This window comes from Protopterus annectens, chromosome 4.part1 (genome assembly GCF_019279795.1).
Source record: "Protopterus annectens isolate FY-2018-M chromosome 4.part1, PAN1.0, whole genome shotgun sequence".
In the NCBI taxonomy this organism is placed as follows: Eukaryota; Metazoa; Chordata; order Ceratodontiformes; family Protopteridae; genus Protopterus; species Protopterus annectens.
Window position 1 is genome coordinate 994,461,954 of NC_056734.1, and position 15,561 is coordinate 994,477,514.

The following is a 15,561-nucleotide window of genomic DNA, read 5'->3' on the forward strand; positions in this document are numbered from 1 at the left end:
GTTATGCTCTGTCAGGCTCCTTCATATACCTGTTATTTGATAATGAGTGTTTCTATTCATGGGTTTAGAGCATGCATGCAGGATCTATTTCTATAGGACCACATGACATTTCTTGTAGATTTGCATACTTAGTTGACTGCCAGAATTGTTGGCTGTCTTCAGTATCTGTATTTATTTGAGGAGTTATTCTTCTGCATTCTATCCTCCTCAAACGTATAATTAGTAAGGCTGTCATGTTCTGTATCAACAGGCAGTGAATAATGAAATGTGTTCCCCATTTTTGCCACATGTTTGATCTGTATAGTTAGGTTCAGGAAGAAGCCTTTTTATTTTGACTAAGTATGCACCAGGTACTTCAGACCTTTTCACAGACTCTCTGAGCAGATCTCACATGAGCAATTATTAATGGAGTTTTTAGAATGTCATCATTGATGTTGTGTTGGTGGGGAGGATTCCAGACATTAACCTGTTTTTACACTATCCTCCATGCTGGTATAGTTGAAAAAACTTTAGAAAAACTTAGTATAACCCTTATTTTATCCACTGAAGTGCAGCTTGGCTGTCTGACAGATCCCACATTCTGAATGCTGACTTCGATTGGTATACAAGCAAATCTGACCCACAGCTGACCATAGATGGCTTATCTACTCGTCTGTTCCAGAGGAATAAGTCAACTGAACTGATGCAGTTTTTAGAAAAAAATGTTTTATCTAGTCTTCACAGATGAATGAGCTTTCTTGCAGTCAAATCCTAATGGTTTTACACGGAGTTCTGCCCTGGTTATAAGGGCTTTGTGAGGGGTGGGGTCACAATAGCCAGGTGTTTTAATTAGTGGAGGTATACAGCAAATTTGAATATTTCAAAATGGGGGTATTTTAATTGGTGGAGGTAAAACGCACCTTATTTGAATATAACCAAATACCCACCAGTGGACTGGGGTATCCACACTGGTTAATCCTCCCCATCCTCTTACACTACTTGTTTTATATAACAGTATCAGTTAACCTATTGAAGCTAAGCCCAGCAGTGACTCGGCCTGTTCAGGCAAGATGATTCTTTTTTTCCTAAAGCAACCTGTCCTGCTTTTGAGGTACAAAGGATTCCCTAACATTCTAACATTTAAAAAACGCTTTCACCATATGCTTCCTCAGATCCATCTGATAAATTACTGTAGTAGTGTATGTGTTTAGGTGTCCACCTTTTTTATTAGACTTTTTTTGTAGAGTTTCAGACCAATTCATCTTGTTTTCAATAAAACACACCATGATTTAGCTTTCTTAGTATTAAAACATTTTTGATAGAAGTGCAAGTATTGAGTCCAGGTGGTTAGTAAGCATTTAGTTTGATGATCCAGTGGAGCTCCAGCTTCTCTAAGATGGCATTCATGTTGCCTTCAGGAGGTCCCATCCCTAGTTTATTCAGTACATGAAAGCCAAATCTTTCATGTCCAGATTTTTCCAGGTAGTGCTTCGCCTGTGGATTTGTGAGTGCATTGTCTTATTTCTGATAAATGATGTGCCATTCTGTCCTTTAGTTTAATAGTTTGCCCACACAGAAACTTCTAGATATCACAAGCTGCCTTCAGTGATTGGCTCTTTGGTATTCCTGTTCAGAGTGCTGCTGATATTTTCTCAGAATGTAAAATGTTAATTAGAGTGTGTGTTGTGCCCTGAATTATTCAGCATTTCTTTTACAGACATTTTGTGTAATATTCCAGAAGTGCAGATGACCAAGTTTGTTGATGACTGCAAGCTGAGCATTATAAACTTATCAGCTGATACTAAACAGCTCCTGTAAGGGCTGGAATTTGCACATACCCTGTTGTACTGAAAATGGTGTTGAATTAAAAGCAAAAAAGTGCAGTATAGCAGCATTCTTCAAAAATATGTTAGAAATGGTACTGCTTTTCAGATGTACATGGTTATAAGGAGACCATGGTACTTATGTGGACAATGTTGTCTGTCATTCTGTCATAGTTTCCACAGTAGACAAGCTCCTATGTAGCATAGATGTTCTTCGTCTCCCATTGCTGCAGTCCTTACATATGGTTAGTCCGCTGTCCACAATCGGCCCGAATACCAAAGGGCTAGAACCGGCGTTGGTCATCGACGCCCGAGACTGACGTCAGTACGTGCCAGTACAAATGCGCATGACCGACGCCATATACTCAGTCTTTCTTGCCGCGTGGTCCTAAGCAGAAGCAGCCTTTTGCAAGTGCCGTTCGGTGTTCTGGAATTGTCGGTTTTTGAGTTTCAGACCGGAGACCAAGTTGGGCTAAGTACCCCGTTGGGGACACTTTTGTCTTTTTCTTGCCTCAGTATTGACGGATGTCAGAAAAAGTTAATAACTGTATTTCTTGTGGGAAACAGATTCCTCATAGGGATTACCATTCACTCTGTATTCCTTGTTTAGGGCCTGAGCACGACGTGGTTGGGTGTCGCTTTTGTGCTACTTTTAACAAGCGTACTATTAAACGTCGGTTGGACTGTGCTAAGCTTGTGTTTGGTAAACGTTGTAATTACAACATGCCGTCGGATTCTCCAATGCCTGGTTCTTCTAAGAAACGCAAAGAGAAGGCTTTGCGGTCCAAACAGGATGAGTCGTCCACTCTGGACGCCGGTTCTGTAGAACCACCGAATACTTCAGCGGCTCCTTCTGAAAGTTTACCTGAGTCTCAAGGGGAGCCTTTGTTACTACAGGAAGTGGCTTCTCCTGTGTTAGGCCAGGCTGAGGGTGCTTCTCAGATGTCGGTGGTTCCCTCCCCTCATAGGGTAGTTAGGCCTCCTCCTTCTCAAAGCAAAAGCCATTCTAAGTCTAAGTCTGCCCCTGCTGGTGCTAGTCCCCAGGGTCCAGCTCCTAGGAAGCACATGTTAAAGATGGCTGAAGATTTGATAACTTTAATTAGGGGTTCTATGCCCCCCCTGAGAAGAGGCCCAGGGTACAGACAGAGTTGGAGGGTTTGGTTCAGTCTTCCAGTGAGTCGGATTCTTCTGTGGAAGAACTTCAGGATTTCCCTCCCTATTCTGATTCGGAGGCTGAGGACACTACTCCCTCTGCGTCCCCTCCGGAAGATTTTTCTTTCTCTGAGACTTTGCATTCCATGAGGGAACATTTCAAATGGGAAGGCCAGGATTATTCTGATTCTCGTAAAAGGCTAAGAGAATTCTTGTTTTTGCCTCAGCATAGGCCCTTGGCTATTCCTCCTGTACTGGATGTTGTTCAGGATGTATTTTCTGAGGCTGCCCTTAACCCAGATTCTCTGCCTCCTGCCCCGGTTAAACCAGATAGATACTACAGGGTTCCGGAAGCCCACAAGTACTTGTATAAGAGTCCTAGGGCTGATCCAGAAACTATTACTCAAGGCCCCAAAGGTGTTAGGGCTTCTGTGGTTAAGAATCCAGTTCCTCTGGACAAGGATGCTAGGGCCCTGGATAGGTGGGGTAAAAAACTGTATACCTCTTCTACTTTGGCTATGAGAGCTTTAAATTGTCAGTTTCATATGCTCAGGTATCAAAATTATTTGCTGGGCCAATTGAAATGTAAAGTAGATGCTTTAGCTGAAGGTATTGAATGTAAGGAGCTTCAGGATTTAGTGCATGCTTCAGACCAAGTTGGTAAGCATTCTTTGCAGTGTGGTTTTGATGCTTTACAGGCTTCTTCCAGGGTGGCTGCTACTAGTTCAGTTGTTCGCAGGCATGCCTGGCTTAAAGATCAGAACTTGTCAGAGCATGTTAAGGCTCGAATTATGGATGCTCCTCTGCAATCTGATGTTCTTTTGGCCCTCCAGTAGAGTCAGTTTTGAAAAAATGGAGGAAAAGCTAAGTCTATGCAGACGGTTAAGGACTTTTACAGGTTCAGCCCCTAAGTTCAGTAGAAATTGGCCTGCTAAGGGATGGTCTTTCCCTCTTCGGATTATCAATCTAGGGGCAGGTCGAGGCGTGGTAGAGGTAGGGCTTCCTCTCAGGGCCCTGTTACTTCTAGGACTTTGAGTTCTTCTACCCTTTCTGCTGGGGAGGGCAGGGGTCAGTCCTTTCGAAACAGACCCAATGACCTGTGTCTTCAGCTGCCGGACTCTGCCTTGCTGGCAGCTCCTCTAGGAGGAAAACTGGGACTTTTCAAAAGGAATTGGCATTTGGTTACCCAAGACAAATGGGTATTGGACATAATAACTCGAGGCTACAAATTTTATTTTCACACATTCCCTCCTTTCAAAGGTATGCCGGATGTGCCTCATCAGCAAAGACTCGAAGCACAGGCACAAATTTCTTCTCTGCTTCAGTTGGGAGCAATACAGGAAGTACCTTCTGCAGAAAGGGGCACAGGGTTTTATTCCCGTCTTTTCTTAGTGCCAAAGAAAGGAAATAGTTGGAGACCAATTCTGGATTTGTCCATTCTAAACACCTTTCTGGAAATTCCAAAATTCAAGATGTTAACACTGCAACAGCTGTTACCTATGTTGGGCAAAGATCACTGGATGGTGACTCTGGATCTCAAAGAAGCCTATCTTCACATTCCTATCAGGCCCAGTTGCAGGAAATTCCTGAGATTTCGGAATGGGAATTTGCATTATCAGTTCTCTGCATTGCCCTTTGGCTTGTCTACTGCCCAGGGTTTTCACAAAGTCCTGGCTCCAGTAATAGCTTTTCTCAGACTAAAAGGAATTCAAATTTATCCTTATCTGGACGACTGTTTGATTCTGGCTCAAGGCAAGCGAACTTCTTCAACATCTGCAGTATGTAATGACAGTTTTAAGATGCCTAGGGTATTCTGTGAACGAAATAAAGTCCAGTCTAGTACCCTCACAAGAGATGTGTTTTCTGGGTGTAAGACTGAACACCGCTGCTCAGATGGCATTTCTTACCCCGGACAAACAAAGAAATCTTCACCTATACTTCCAACAGTTATCAGTAATGTCCAGGCTGACTGCAAGGACAGTCCTTCAAGCCTTGGGGTTCATGGCATCTTGCATTCTAGTACTTCCCAATGCCAAACTGCATATGAGGAAGCTGCAATGGTATCTCAAAAGCATTTGGACTCAACACAGCCACGATTTGGACACTGTCATTCGGATTCTGCCTTGCATTCAGAAAGAATTTGTGTGGTGGGCTCAGGAATGTCACCTAAACAAGGGACTCTCTGTGACCCAACCAGAGGCAAGTCAGATATTAACGACAGACGCCTCGGAGTCAGCCTGGGGAGCTCATTTCACAGGAAAATGGATTCAAGACCTTTGGCCCCCAGAGCTACTTCACTTGCATATCAACATGAAAGAGATGCTGGCAGTTCAATTTGCTTTGGAAGCATTCAAGGGCCTACTTCAACCAGGACTGGTGTTGATTCGAACAGACAACACAACGGTCATGTGGTACATCAACAAGCAGGGGGGAACTCATTCTTACCCTCTTTGCAGACGAGCAATGCTGTTATGGGAAACAGCTTTAAATCTGCACATCACTCTTCGAGCACAGTTTCTGCCAGGAGCACAAAATTCTTTAGCAGATGTTCTGAGCAGACAGATTGTGGATCCTCACGAATGGAAGTTGGACCCTCAGGTATTTCTTCAGTTGACCATGGCTTGGGGAACTCCAGACATAGATCTGTTCGCTTCTCCTCTGAATTTCCAACTGCCACTGTTTTGCACAAGGCTGTTTCATCCAACAGCCTGGAAAATAGATGCACTATCCTTCAGTTGGAGCAACCTTCACGTGTATGCTTTTCCTCCCTTGCCTCTTCTTCCAAAGGTACTGTTGAAAGTCAGGAGGGACAAACCTTGCATGATCCTTATAGCACCGGATTGGCCTCGTCAGCATTGGTACCCTCTGTTGAGGAGCTTAATTCATGGGACACTTTGGCCATTACCACAGATTCCTCACTTATTGTCTCAGGAAAACAATCATTTTCTCAATGTCAGGGTGCAATCCCTACACCTGACAGCCTGGCGCATTCTGTTTTAGAGAAGGAGGGCCTTCAGCTCCCTCAGCAAGTTTTGGATGTTATTTTGGAAGCCAGGCGACCTAGTACTCGAAAGGTTTATGCTGATAAATGGAAGAGATTTTTTCTTTGGAGTTCAGCTAAAGGCTTTGATGTCAAATTGCCTAATTTGAGTTGTACATTGCAATATTTGACTGTATTATTGGACAATGGTTTGTCCTTCTCTTCTGTAAAAGTGCATGCTGCAGCTATTTCCGCTCACTATGATTGTGACCCTCCTTTGTTTTCACATCCATTGGTTAAACAGTTTCTTAGAGGGGCAAAGAATATAAGACCCCCACGAAGAGCTCCTACTCCTGCCTGGGATCTTAATTTTGTTTTGGAAAAGCTGACTCTGCCTCCTTTTGAACCTGCAGCTACAGTTGAATTGAAGTTGTTGTCATGGAAGACTGCTTTTTTGTTGGCTGTTACTTCTGCTAGAAGGGTATCTGAATTACAGGCCCTCATGGCAGTGGAACCTTTTCTGGTTTTTCACAATGACAGAGTTTCCTTACGTACTAATCCTACTTTTATGCCTAAAGTGATTTCTAATGTGGCATTGAACCAATCTATACATTTGCCTACTTTTTATTCTAACCCCCAAAATAAAGGGGAAAAAGTTTTGCATTCTTTGGATGTACATAGGCAGTTAAGGTATTATTTGAGCAGAACCAAAGAGTTCAGAAGATCTCAACAATTATTTGTTTCTTTTGCTTTGACTTCACAAGGGAAAGCTGTCTCAAACAAACTATTTCCAAGTGGATTGGCCATTGTATTGCTTTTTGTTACTCTCATCATGGAAAGGATGTTCCAGTTGGGATCAGGCCTCATTCTACTAGGGCTACGGCTACCTCTACTGCTTTTTTGAGAGGGGTAGCTACTAAAGACATTCTAGAGGCAGCTACTTGGAGTTCTGTACATACCTTTACAAAGCATTATCATTTACCTCTTTATTCTAGGTCTAGGGCTGGGTTTGCCACTGCAATCTTACAGGGCATGTTAGCAGCTCCTAATGCTATTTAGTTGGCCAGCCTCCCTTTTTTCCGTTGCTCTGGGATTCTACCCATATGTAAGGACTGCAGCAATGGGAGATGAAGAACATAGTACAGTTTTGTACCTACCATAAATGTATATGTTCGAGGATCTCCATTGCTGCAGTCCAATTTTCCCTCCCTCCTTCCCCCTTTTTAGGCTGGGTTTTGGGTGGTGTTTTTTGCATTCTGGCGTCTGAGGCAAGAAAGACTGAGTATATGGCGTCGGTCATGCGCATTTGTACTGGCACGTACTGACGTCAGTCTCGGGCGCCGATGACCGACGCCGGTTCTAGCCCTTTGGTATTCGGGCCGATTGTGGACAGCGGACTACCCATATGTAAGGACTGCAGCATTGGAGATCCTCGAACATCTACATTTATGGTAGGTACAAAACTGTACTTTTACAAGAGATATCTTCTAGAGCCAGCGAAGTTACCACTGTAATCTTCCCTTATCAGACCCATCACTGAATGCAGTGCCTCTTTTGGTATTTATAAATCAGTGGCTATTGCTGAACAAGAAAGGCTCCAAATATACCTTAAAGTAGAGATTTTAAAGCATTCAGATGTCCTCATAGATTAACAGAATTCTCCTGTGCTTCTCTGAGGTAGTCAGTGTCTAACTTTTCAAGCCATAAAAGACCCAGTCTTACATATCATCTTTTTTCTTTGCAAATGCCAACACTATGGACCTAAATCTACAACAACAAAAAAACAAGGCTCTTGGAGAGAGCTTCCTAACTCAGCATGCTCCGTGCCTGTGGAGTAAGTTACCACTATAGGCCAAGCAAAACATTACTTTGACTGTATTTTAAGGCTGGCCAAACAAAATATTATTTTGACTACCTTTTAAGGCTGGTCTTGAGGATTGGGTCAGAAAACACAGATTTTCATCAGGACTGTCATGTACAGGCTTGCTCAATTTGGGAGGTGAGCTCTGTTACTTGCTTGAAAATGGAGGCATGCAGTCAGAAGTTTGAACCTTCCAGCCACTCTTTGGGAACTAGTGTTTGTTAGTAAAGCAGGTTATGTCCCTTTTTGTATTGAGGAGGCTGATTTATTGCCTGATCTTTTTCACTTCCTTCAGTCATTGACAGAAATGCAACTGCTTATAGAATGGACTATCTAGGGGAAAAGATTCTGAGTGGGGAGTGTGTGTGTAGGTGTGGACTCTTCTAATCACAGTCCATGAAGAGCTGGAGTTATAGAATGGTATTACTTAGTAAAATTTAGCATTTTTTGGACAACTTCCCTCTAATTAACAGTTGACCAAAAGTCAGGCTTACACACAAGGATATTTTGGAAGAAGTAATACCACTACTGTATTGTTTTTATTTATCTTTTTCAGCCTACAGAAGATTTAGCAGATCTGCCTTTAAGAGTTGCTGAAATAAAGGAACAAAGACTTCGAAGAGAGTGTCAGTACCATGAAAACAGAGGAACTGCAGTACTTATCAATGGGGGAGGTGGGTACCATTGACTCTTGGTTCCTTTTTGGCTTTCTGAACTATGGTTCCTTAGATAAGTAGCATATTGTTTGTTGACCCATTGCATGAGGTCACTGCTTATGGTAGTCTGTAGCTGTTTTTGTAAACATAGCACTCTGTTTTCATTTATGGATATGTACTTGGTCACTAATAACATGTAAATTTGGTGGGTTGTTTTGTAGGTGTTTTGTGTGCCAGGTGACCTTTCTGTATACCTGGAGTTTTTAAGTTTTTATTTAAAAATATTTGGGTGCATCAACCTTAACCTAGGCAAATTAGCACAACAGAGTATTTTTGAAATAAGGCTAACATTCAAGTCAAACTTTTTCTTTATATCCTGAACAGCTTTCACTTGTTTAGTGTGTGTTAGTGTATGCATGTGTGTCTAAGTGTGCATACATGTCCGGGTGCCTTATAACTGGTAGTATATAGAATATCAGCCCAGAAATTAGCATGAAGTGATCTTTTATGTCACAGGGTTTACTTCCTTCATAGCGAGGCTTGATGTGCTGTACAAGCAGCTTATCTGAATCCAAGAGAATAAAGTAACCACATTGTATATGTATGAAGTGATATGTAAACCCATCTTTTAACAAAGCATTCTGTGAGATATGCAGATTTTCTTTAGCATAATGTTGCTGCACACTGACAAATGCACAATGACACCCAGGTCTTTACTAATGCGTACAGCACAGCACACTAGTTTGCAGTAGCTGTATGTATGTATGTGCCCATGGTCACAAAGTCTCACTTTTGTAATTGCTTGAACTGTGGGAAGTAAATTGGATGGAGGTTAGTAAATGGAAATCTTTTGGAATCAACATGCCTGATTGTGGCTCCAGCAGTCCTTGTTGTGTTACCTGGCCTGTTTGTGCATTGGTGCGTTGTACTTGTATTTGAGAAATGCTTATTTTTTTTGCAAGTACATTTTATTTAATGACCAGTACAAAAAAAAAAAAGGAAAACAGACCAAAAAATTTGTTATAACAGCCCTGTTTCAAAACCATCCTCCCATCAGCATACCAAAGAAAGACCGAGCCCATCCAGCAAGTTATAATATTGAACAATGCGTTGTACAAGGCAAATTATCCTCCTTCTGACTATTTGGTGCTGTCTTTCAGTCTAGCATTACTGGTCATATGACCTGTCATTAGAAACAAGTGTTGCTTGTCTTTAAGAACCCCATTTTGAGAAAACTACCAAACAATGCTATTGTACAAAGAGGAGCTCAGAGAAATAACATGACTAGGAAGTTGTTAGTTGTGCTTTTTCATTGTCTGCATTGGACACGCCATAGAGGAAGCAGAAACATTGTGTCCCTTACTTGTCATTAGGATTATTGGGTTAGTAACAAATTGGTTGGCTATGTATTTGTTTGTCCATTTAACCCAGTTTCCATGTTTTTCTAATGCATATGGGTGACACCTATTTCTCTCTCTCTGTCTCCAATAAGGACCCCCTGTAAATTCTGTATGACATGACCTCAGAAATCACTCTTATGGGTAGTACATAGATATAAACCTGGGAAAAGGACAGGGCAATTATTTTAATAAATTGGGTAAATGGCTCGGCTTAAAGTAGTCTACAAGGACAGATAGCCTAATATTCACCTGTGAACCTGTAACTGGTGCATGTTTGGGTTTAAGTAAGGCTAAAGCAGAAACTCCTTGATTTTACCTCACATGACATCACAGCTCCCAGAGGCTGACTCTTACCCTGGTGGGAAGAAGTCAGTCAATAGGTACATTTTTGGTATTTCCTGAATTTCAGCCCTCAGCTTTCTTTCTCTTTTTTCTTCAGCTTCCACACTTGGAGTCATGTAGGTCTCCCCTTCACGTCGTAACATTGCACATCAGACTAGAAGGGTAAAACACCAACTCCTCTCGAACGCCAATGCCAAAAAGCCTCTGTTACTGTAATTTTACCACAATTACTGGAAACTTTTTTCTTCAATATGTCATACACTTTTCGTCAGGGCTCCTGCCCCAACTTCATCAGAAAACGACAATCCACTGAGTGATACACCTTTATATAGTTAATGGGAACATCATTAGTCAATGTGATTAGCACCCAAAAAAATACACAAGTTGTTATTGAATCAGCAACACTATAACGCTAATATAAACTTTCCTACAAGCCTACTTTTATTAAACAATGTTAATACTAGAAAATGTTTAAAATGTTCAGTTGTCTAACATTTAAACAGTATGCTGAATTAATTAATTAAAAAACAGAATGTATTAAACAATTAGTTTTTGAAATGTCAAAACATACATTTCAAAAGTAATGCTGAGAATCTCATTGTTCGTCATGTTGTGCACCAGAATACAAAAACCATTTCATTCAAAATCATGCATAAAGTATTCATAAAATGTTTCCTAAACTTTTAACTTTACTATAATAGTTTTAAATTTACACTAAACAATAGGCAAACTAGTTAGTACATAGTGATTAGTAAATAGTATTTAAACGAATGCAACAACTCTCTTAAAAAGTGCAATCAATTTACTATGTTAAAACCTGAACGTTAAAATTTAGAAATGAAAATAAAAAGTAATTAAAATATTGGAGATATTTACTGATGGTTTTATTATTAATAAATTAATTCTAATAGTTGAAACTGAAAAAGTTATAAAACTAACTCATCTCTCTAAATTTTTCAGTCTTAAAATACATTTAAGGGAACACATCTCGTTTATGCCAGGGAACCTACAAGCATTTGTTCTCAGTTGCCAAAGAAGTTCTCTTCTTTCTAGTAATAAACTCTCGTTCCCTCCTCTGCCATCTGAGATAACTTGGTCTATGACCCTAAATTTGAAATTATGACCCGGGAATGCATGAGTGTGTCTAGCTAAAGCATTTTCCATCCTTTTAGCATTGATGTTGTAAATGTGTTCTTTAATTCTGTCTGCTAACTTCCTGTCCGTCTTTCCAATGTAGAACGCCTGGCATAATACACATTTAGCTAAATAAACCACCTGTTTGCTGTTACAGCTGTATTTAGATACTGAACAATACTGTTTGTTGTTTATTAAAAATTTATTTCCTTCTTCTATGTACTTACAGCAACTACACATAGAGCATTTATACATGCCCATTTTTGTTGTAGAAATGCCTTCTTTGTAAAATCTCCTTTAAATTCATCCCTCGTCTAAAAACCATTTTTGGTTTGCTAGGTAAAAGTTCACTAAAGAGTTTGTCATTTAATAACTATTCCCAGTTCTTCATTACAATGTTCAATATTAATCCTGAGTCCAGATTGTATGTACAAATAAAATTACAACCAAGTGTATCGTCAAGTTTCCCTGTTCTAATTGTATTAATCTCTAAATCAGAGTCACCTCTTACTTCTCCCACTTCTACCTCTGGTCTCAAAATAGGAACGTATATACCTTCCATTCTCTTAAATTTCACTTCCGTTAATATCTCCCTCAAAAAGGCAAATGGATAGCCCCTCTGTGTGAAGAAATTCAAGATTAGTTCACACTCTTCATCAAATTCTTCTTCTACAGATGTCATACGGGCTGCCCTTACTAGTTGCCCCTTTACTACTGATTTCTTCTGGTGTCTCGGGTGGCAACTAGTAAAATGAAGGTACATGTTCGAATGCGTTTCTTTTCTGTAAATTGTAGACAAGTAGGTTTTCCTCTCATAGTCTTTCCTTAGTGAAACATCTAGATAGTCTATCTTGTTTTTGTCATACTTGAAAGTAAAACGCAAAAAAATTGTTGTGTTATTAAAACCTGTTAAACAATCCTCCATTTGTGATTCAGTCCCTTGAAACAATATAAAAATGTCGTCCAAGAAACGTGTATAGTAAACAATGTTTTCTCTGAACTCACTATTGTTTAAAACATAGGACCTCTCCCAATAGGCCAAAACCAAATTGGCTGTGGCCGCGCCACATGGTGAGCCCATCGCTACACCAATTTTCTGATGGTAGATGTCCTTGTTGAACATCAAGTAATTATATGACAACACTGTGTCTATTAGTTCTTCAACTAATCTGATCTCATTCACTGGTGCTTCTAGTAAATGTAGCATTTCAGATACCCATTCAATTCCTATCTGATGTGGGATACTGGAATATAAATCTTTCACATTGACTGTGACAAATATGATTGAGGAAAGAATTCTAAATTGTTAATAGATTTCAAAAAAGACCATGAATCTTTTGAAATCTGCTTTTCATTTACTATGTGTTTTTTCAGAATATTATCTAAAAGTTTTGCACAGTCGATGTGAAAGATTTATATTTCAGTATCCCACATCAGATAGGAATTGAATGGGTATCTGAAATGCTACATTTACTAGAAGCACCAGTGAATGAGATCAGATTAGTTGAGGAACTAATAGACACAGTGTTGTCATATAATTACTTGATGTTCAACAAGGACATCTACCATCAGAAAATTGGTGTAGCGATGGGCTCACCATGTGGCGCGGCCATAACCAATTTGGTTATGGCCTATTGGGAGACGTCCTATGTTTTAAACAATAGTGAGTTCAGAGAAAACATTGTTTACTATACACGTTTCTTGGACGACATTTTTATATTGTTTCAAGGGACTGAATCACAAATGGAGGATTGTTTAACAGGTTTTAATAACACAACAATTTTTTTGCGTTTTACTTTCAAGTATGACAAAAACAAGATAGACTATCTAGATGTTTCACTAAGGAAAGACTATGAGAGGAAAACCTACTTGTCTACAATTTACAGAAAAGAAACGCATTCGAACATGTACCTTCATTTTACTAGTTGCCACCCGAGACACCAGAAGAAATCAGTAGTAAAGGGGCAACTAGTAAGGGCAAGCCCGTATGACATCTATAGAAGAAGAATTTGATGAAGAGTGTGAACTAATCTTGAATTTCTTCACACAGAGGGGCTATCCATTTGTCTTTTTGAGGGAGATATTAACGGAAGTGAAATTTAAGAGAATGGAAGGTATATACGTTCCTATTTTGAGACCAGAGGTAGAAGTGGGAGAAGTAAGAGGTAACTCTGATTTAGAGATTAATTCAATTAGATCCGGGAAACTTGACGATACACTTGGTTGTAATTTTATTTGTACATACAATCTGGACTCAGGATTAATATTGAACATTGTAATGAAGAACTGGGAATATTTATTAAATGACAAACTCTTTAGTGAACTTTTACCTAGCAAACCAAAAATGGTTTTTAGACGAGGGATGAATTTAAAGGAGATTTTACAAAAGAAGGGCGGCATTTCTACAACAAAAATGGGCATGTATAAATGCTCTATGTGTAGTTGCTGTAAGTACATAGAAGAAGGAAATAAATTTTTAATAAACAACAAACAGTATTGTTCAGTATCTAAATACAGCTGTAACAGCAAACAGGTGGTTTATTTAGCTAAATGTGTATTATGCCAGGCGTTCTACATTGGAAAGACGGACAGGAAGTTAGCAGACAGAATTAAAGAACACATTTACAACATCAATGCTAAAAGGATGGAAAATGCTTTAGCTAGACACACACATGCATTCCCGGGTCATAATTTCAAGTTTAGGGTCATAGACCAAGTTATCTCAGATGGCAGAGGAGGGAACGAGAGTTTATTACTAGAAAGAAGAGAACTTCTTTGGCAACTGAGAACAAATGCTTGTAGGTTCCCTGGCATAAACGAGATGTGTTCCCTTAAATGTATTTTAAGACTGAAAAATTTAGAGAGATGAGTTAGTTTTATAACTTTTTCAGTTTCAACTATTAGAATTAATTTATTAATAATAAAACCATCAGTAAATATCTCCAATATTTTAAATACTTTTTATTTTCATTTCTAAATTTTAACGTTCAGTTTTTAACATAGTACATTGTTTGCACTTTTTAAGAGAGTTGTTGCATTCGTTTAAATACTATTTACTAATCACTATGTACTAACTAGTTTGCTTATTGTTTAGTGTAAATTTAAAACTATTATAGTAAAGTGTTAAAAGTTTAGGAAAAATTTTATGAATACTTTATGCATGACTTTGAATTAAATGTTTTTTGTATTCTGGTGCACAACATGACGAACAAAGAGATTCTCAGCATTACTTTTGAAATGTATGTTTTGACACATTTCAAAAACTAATTGTTTAATACATTCTGTTTTTTAATTAATTAATTCAGCATACTGTTTACATGTTAGACAATTGAACATTTTAAACATTTTCTAGTCTTAACATTGTTTAGTAAAAGTAGGCTTGTAGGAAAGTTTATATTAGCGTTATAGTGTTGCTGATTCAATAACAACTTGTGTATTTTTTGGGTGCTAATCACATTGACTAATGATGTTTCCATTAACTATATAAAGGTGCATCACTCAGTGGGTTGTCATTTTCTGATGAAGTTGGGGCAGGAGCCCTGACGAAAAGTGTATGAAAAGTTACACACTTCAAGTTTTATAATAAATTCTACATATTGAAGAAAAAAGTTTCCAGTAATTGTGGTAAAAGTTTCCAGTAATTGTGGTAAAATTACAGTAACAGAGGCTTTTTGGCATTGGCGTTCGAGAGGAGTTGGTGTTTTGTGCTTGGAGAAGTTTGTTACTACATTTACGAGTTCATTAGACTAGAAGGGTACACCAAGCTTGTATGTCGGCCACTTTTTTCCTGCCACTTACACAGTTCATTTCTTAATCCTGAAATTCGTCATAGAAAGTATCCTGTATTCAGTATTTGAAGTACAAGCTGTACATATTTTTGGCTGGCAGTCCAGGTCATGAGCCAAAACCCTGTGCTGACATTGATTCTTCTGTCCTGAGGAAGAGAATAATGTAAAGCATTGAGATTAGTCCATCATTTTCATCCATGCAACCAAAGATGAAAGAGGAAAAAACTACAGGCCAGCATTTTGTAAAAGGGCCATTGAAAAAGTCCATTGCAGGGATCAGCAAGAGGATCTCTCACATGATCCCTGATAAGTATTTGAGTGTCATGAAAAGGTGAAATATATTGACGATGTTCAAGTAAAGGAAATGGTGCTTTATAACTTTAGTGACTTCTGTGACCCCAGTTTTCCTCTCCTTTTAGTTTCTTACAGTCTTTGCCAGTGCTCAG

At 39.2% G+C, this 15,561-nt stretch overlaps 1 protein-coding gene across 5 annotated transcripts in view; it reads left to right on the forward strand.

Annotated features, from left to right (window-relative positions):
- Nucleotides 1–15,561, forward strand: part of LRCH3 (leucine rich repeats and calponin homology domain containing 3) — a 3,082,729-nt gene that overhangs the window by 1,447,968 nt on the left and 1,619,200 nt on the right. For all 5 annotated transcript variants that reach the window (XM_044070695.1, XM_044070696.1, XM_044070697.1 and 2 more), the window contains exon 8: nt 8,352–8,469. In XM_044070695.1, the coding sequence (XP_043926630.1) occupies nt 8,352–8,469 (118 nt within the window). The remainder of the gene's footprint in view (nt 1–8,351; nt 8,470–15,561) is intronic.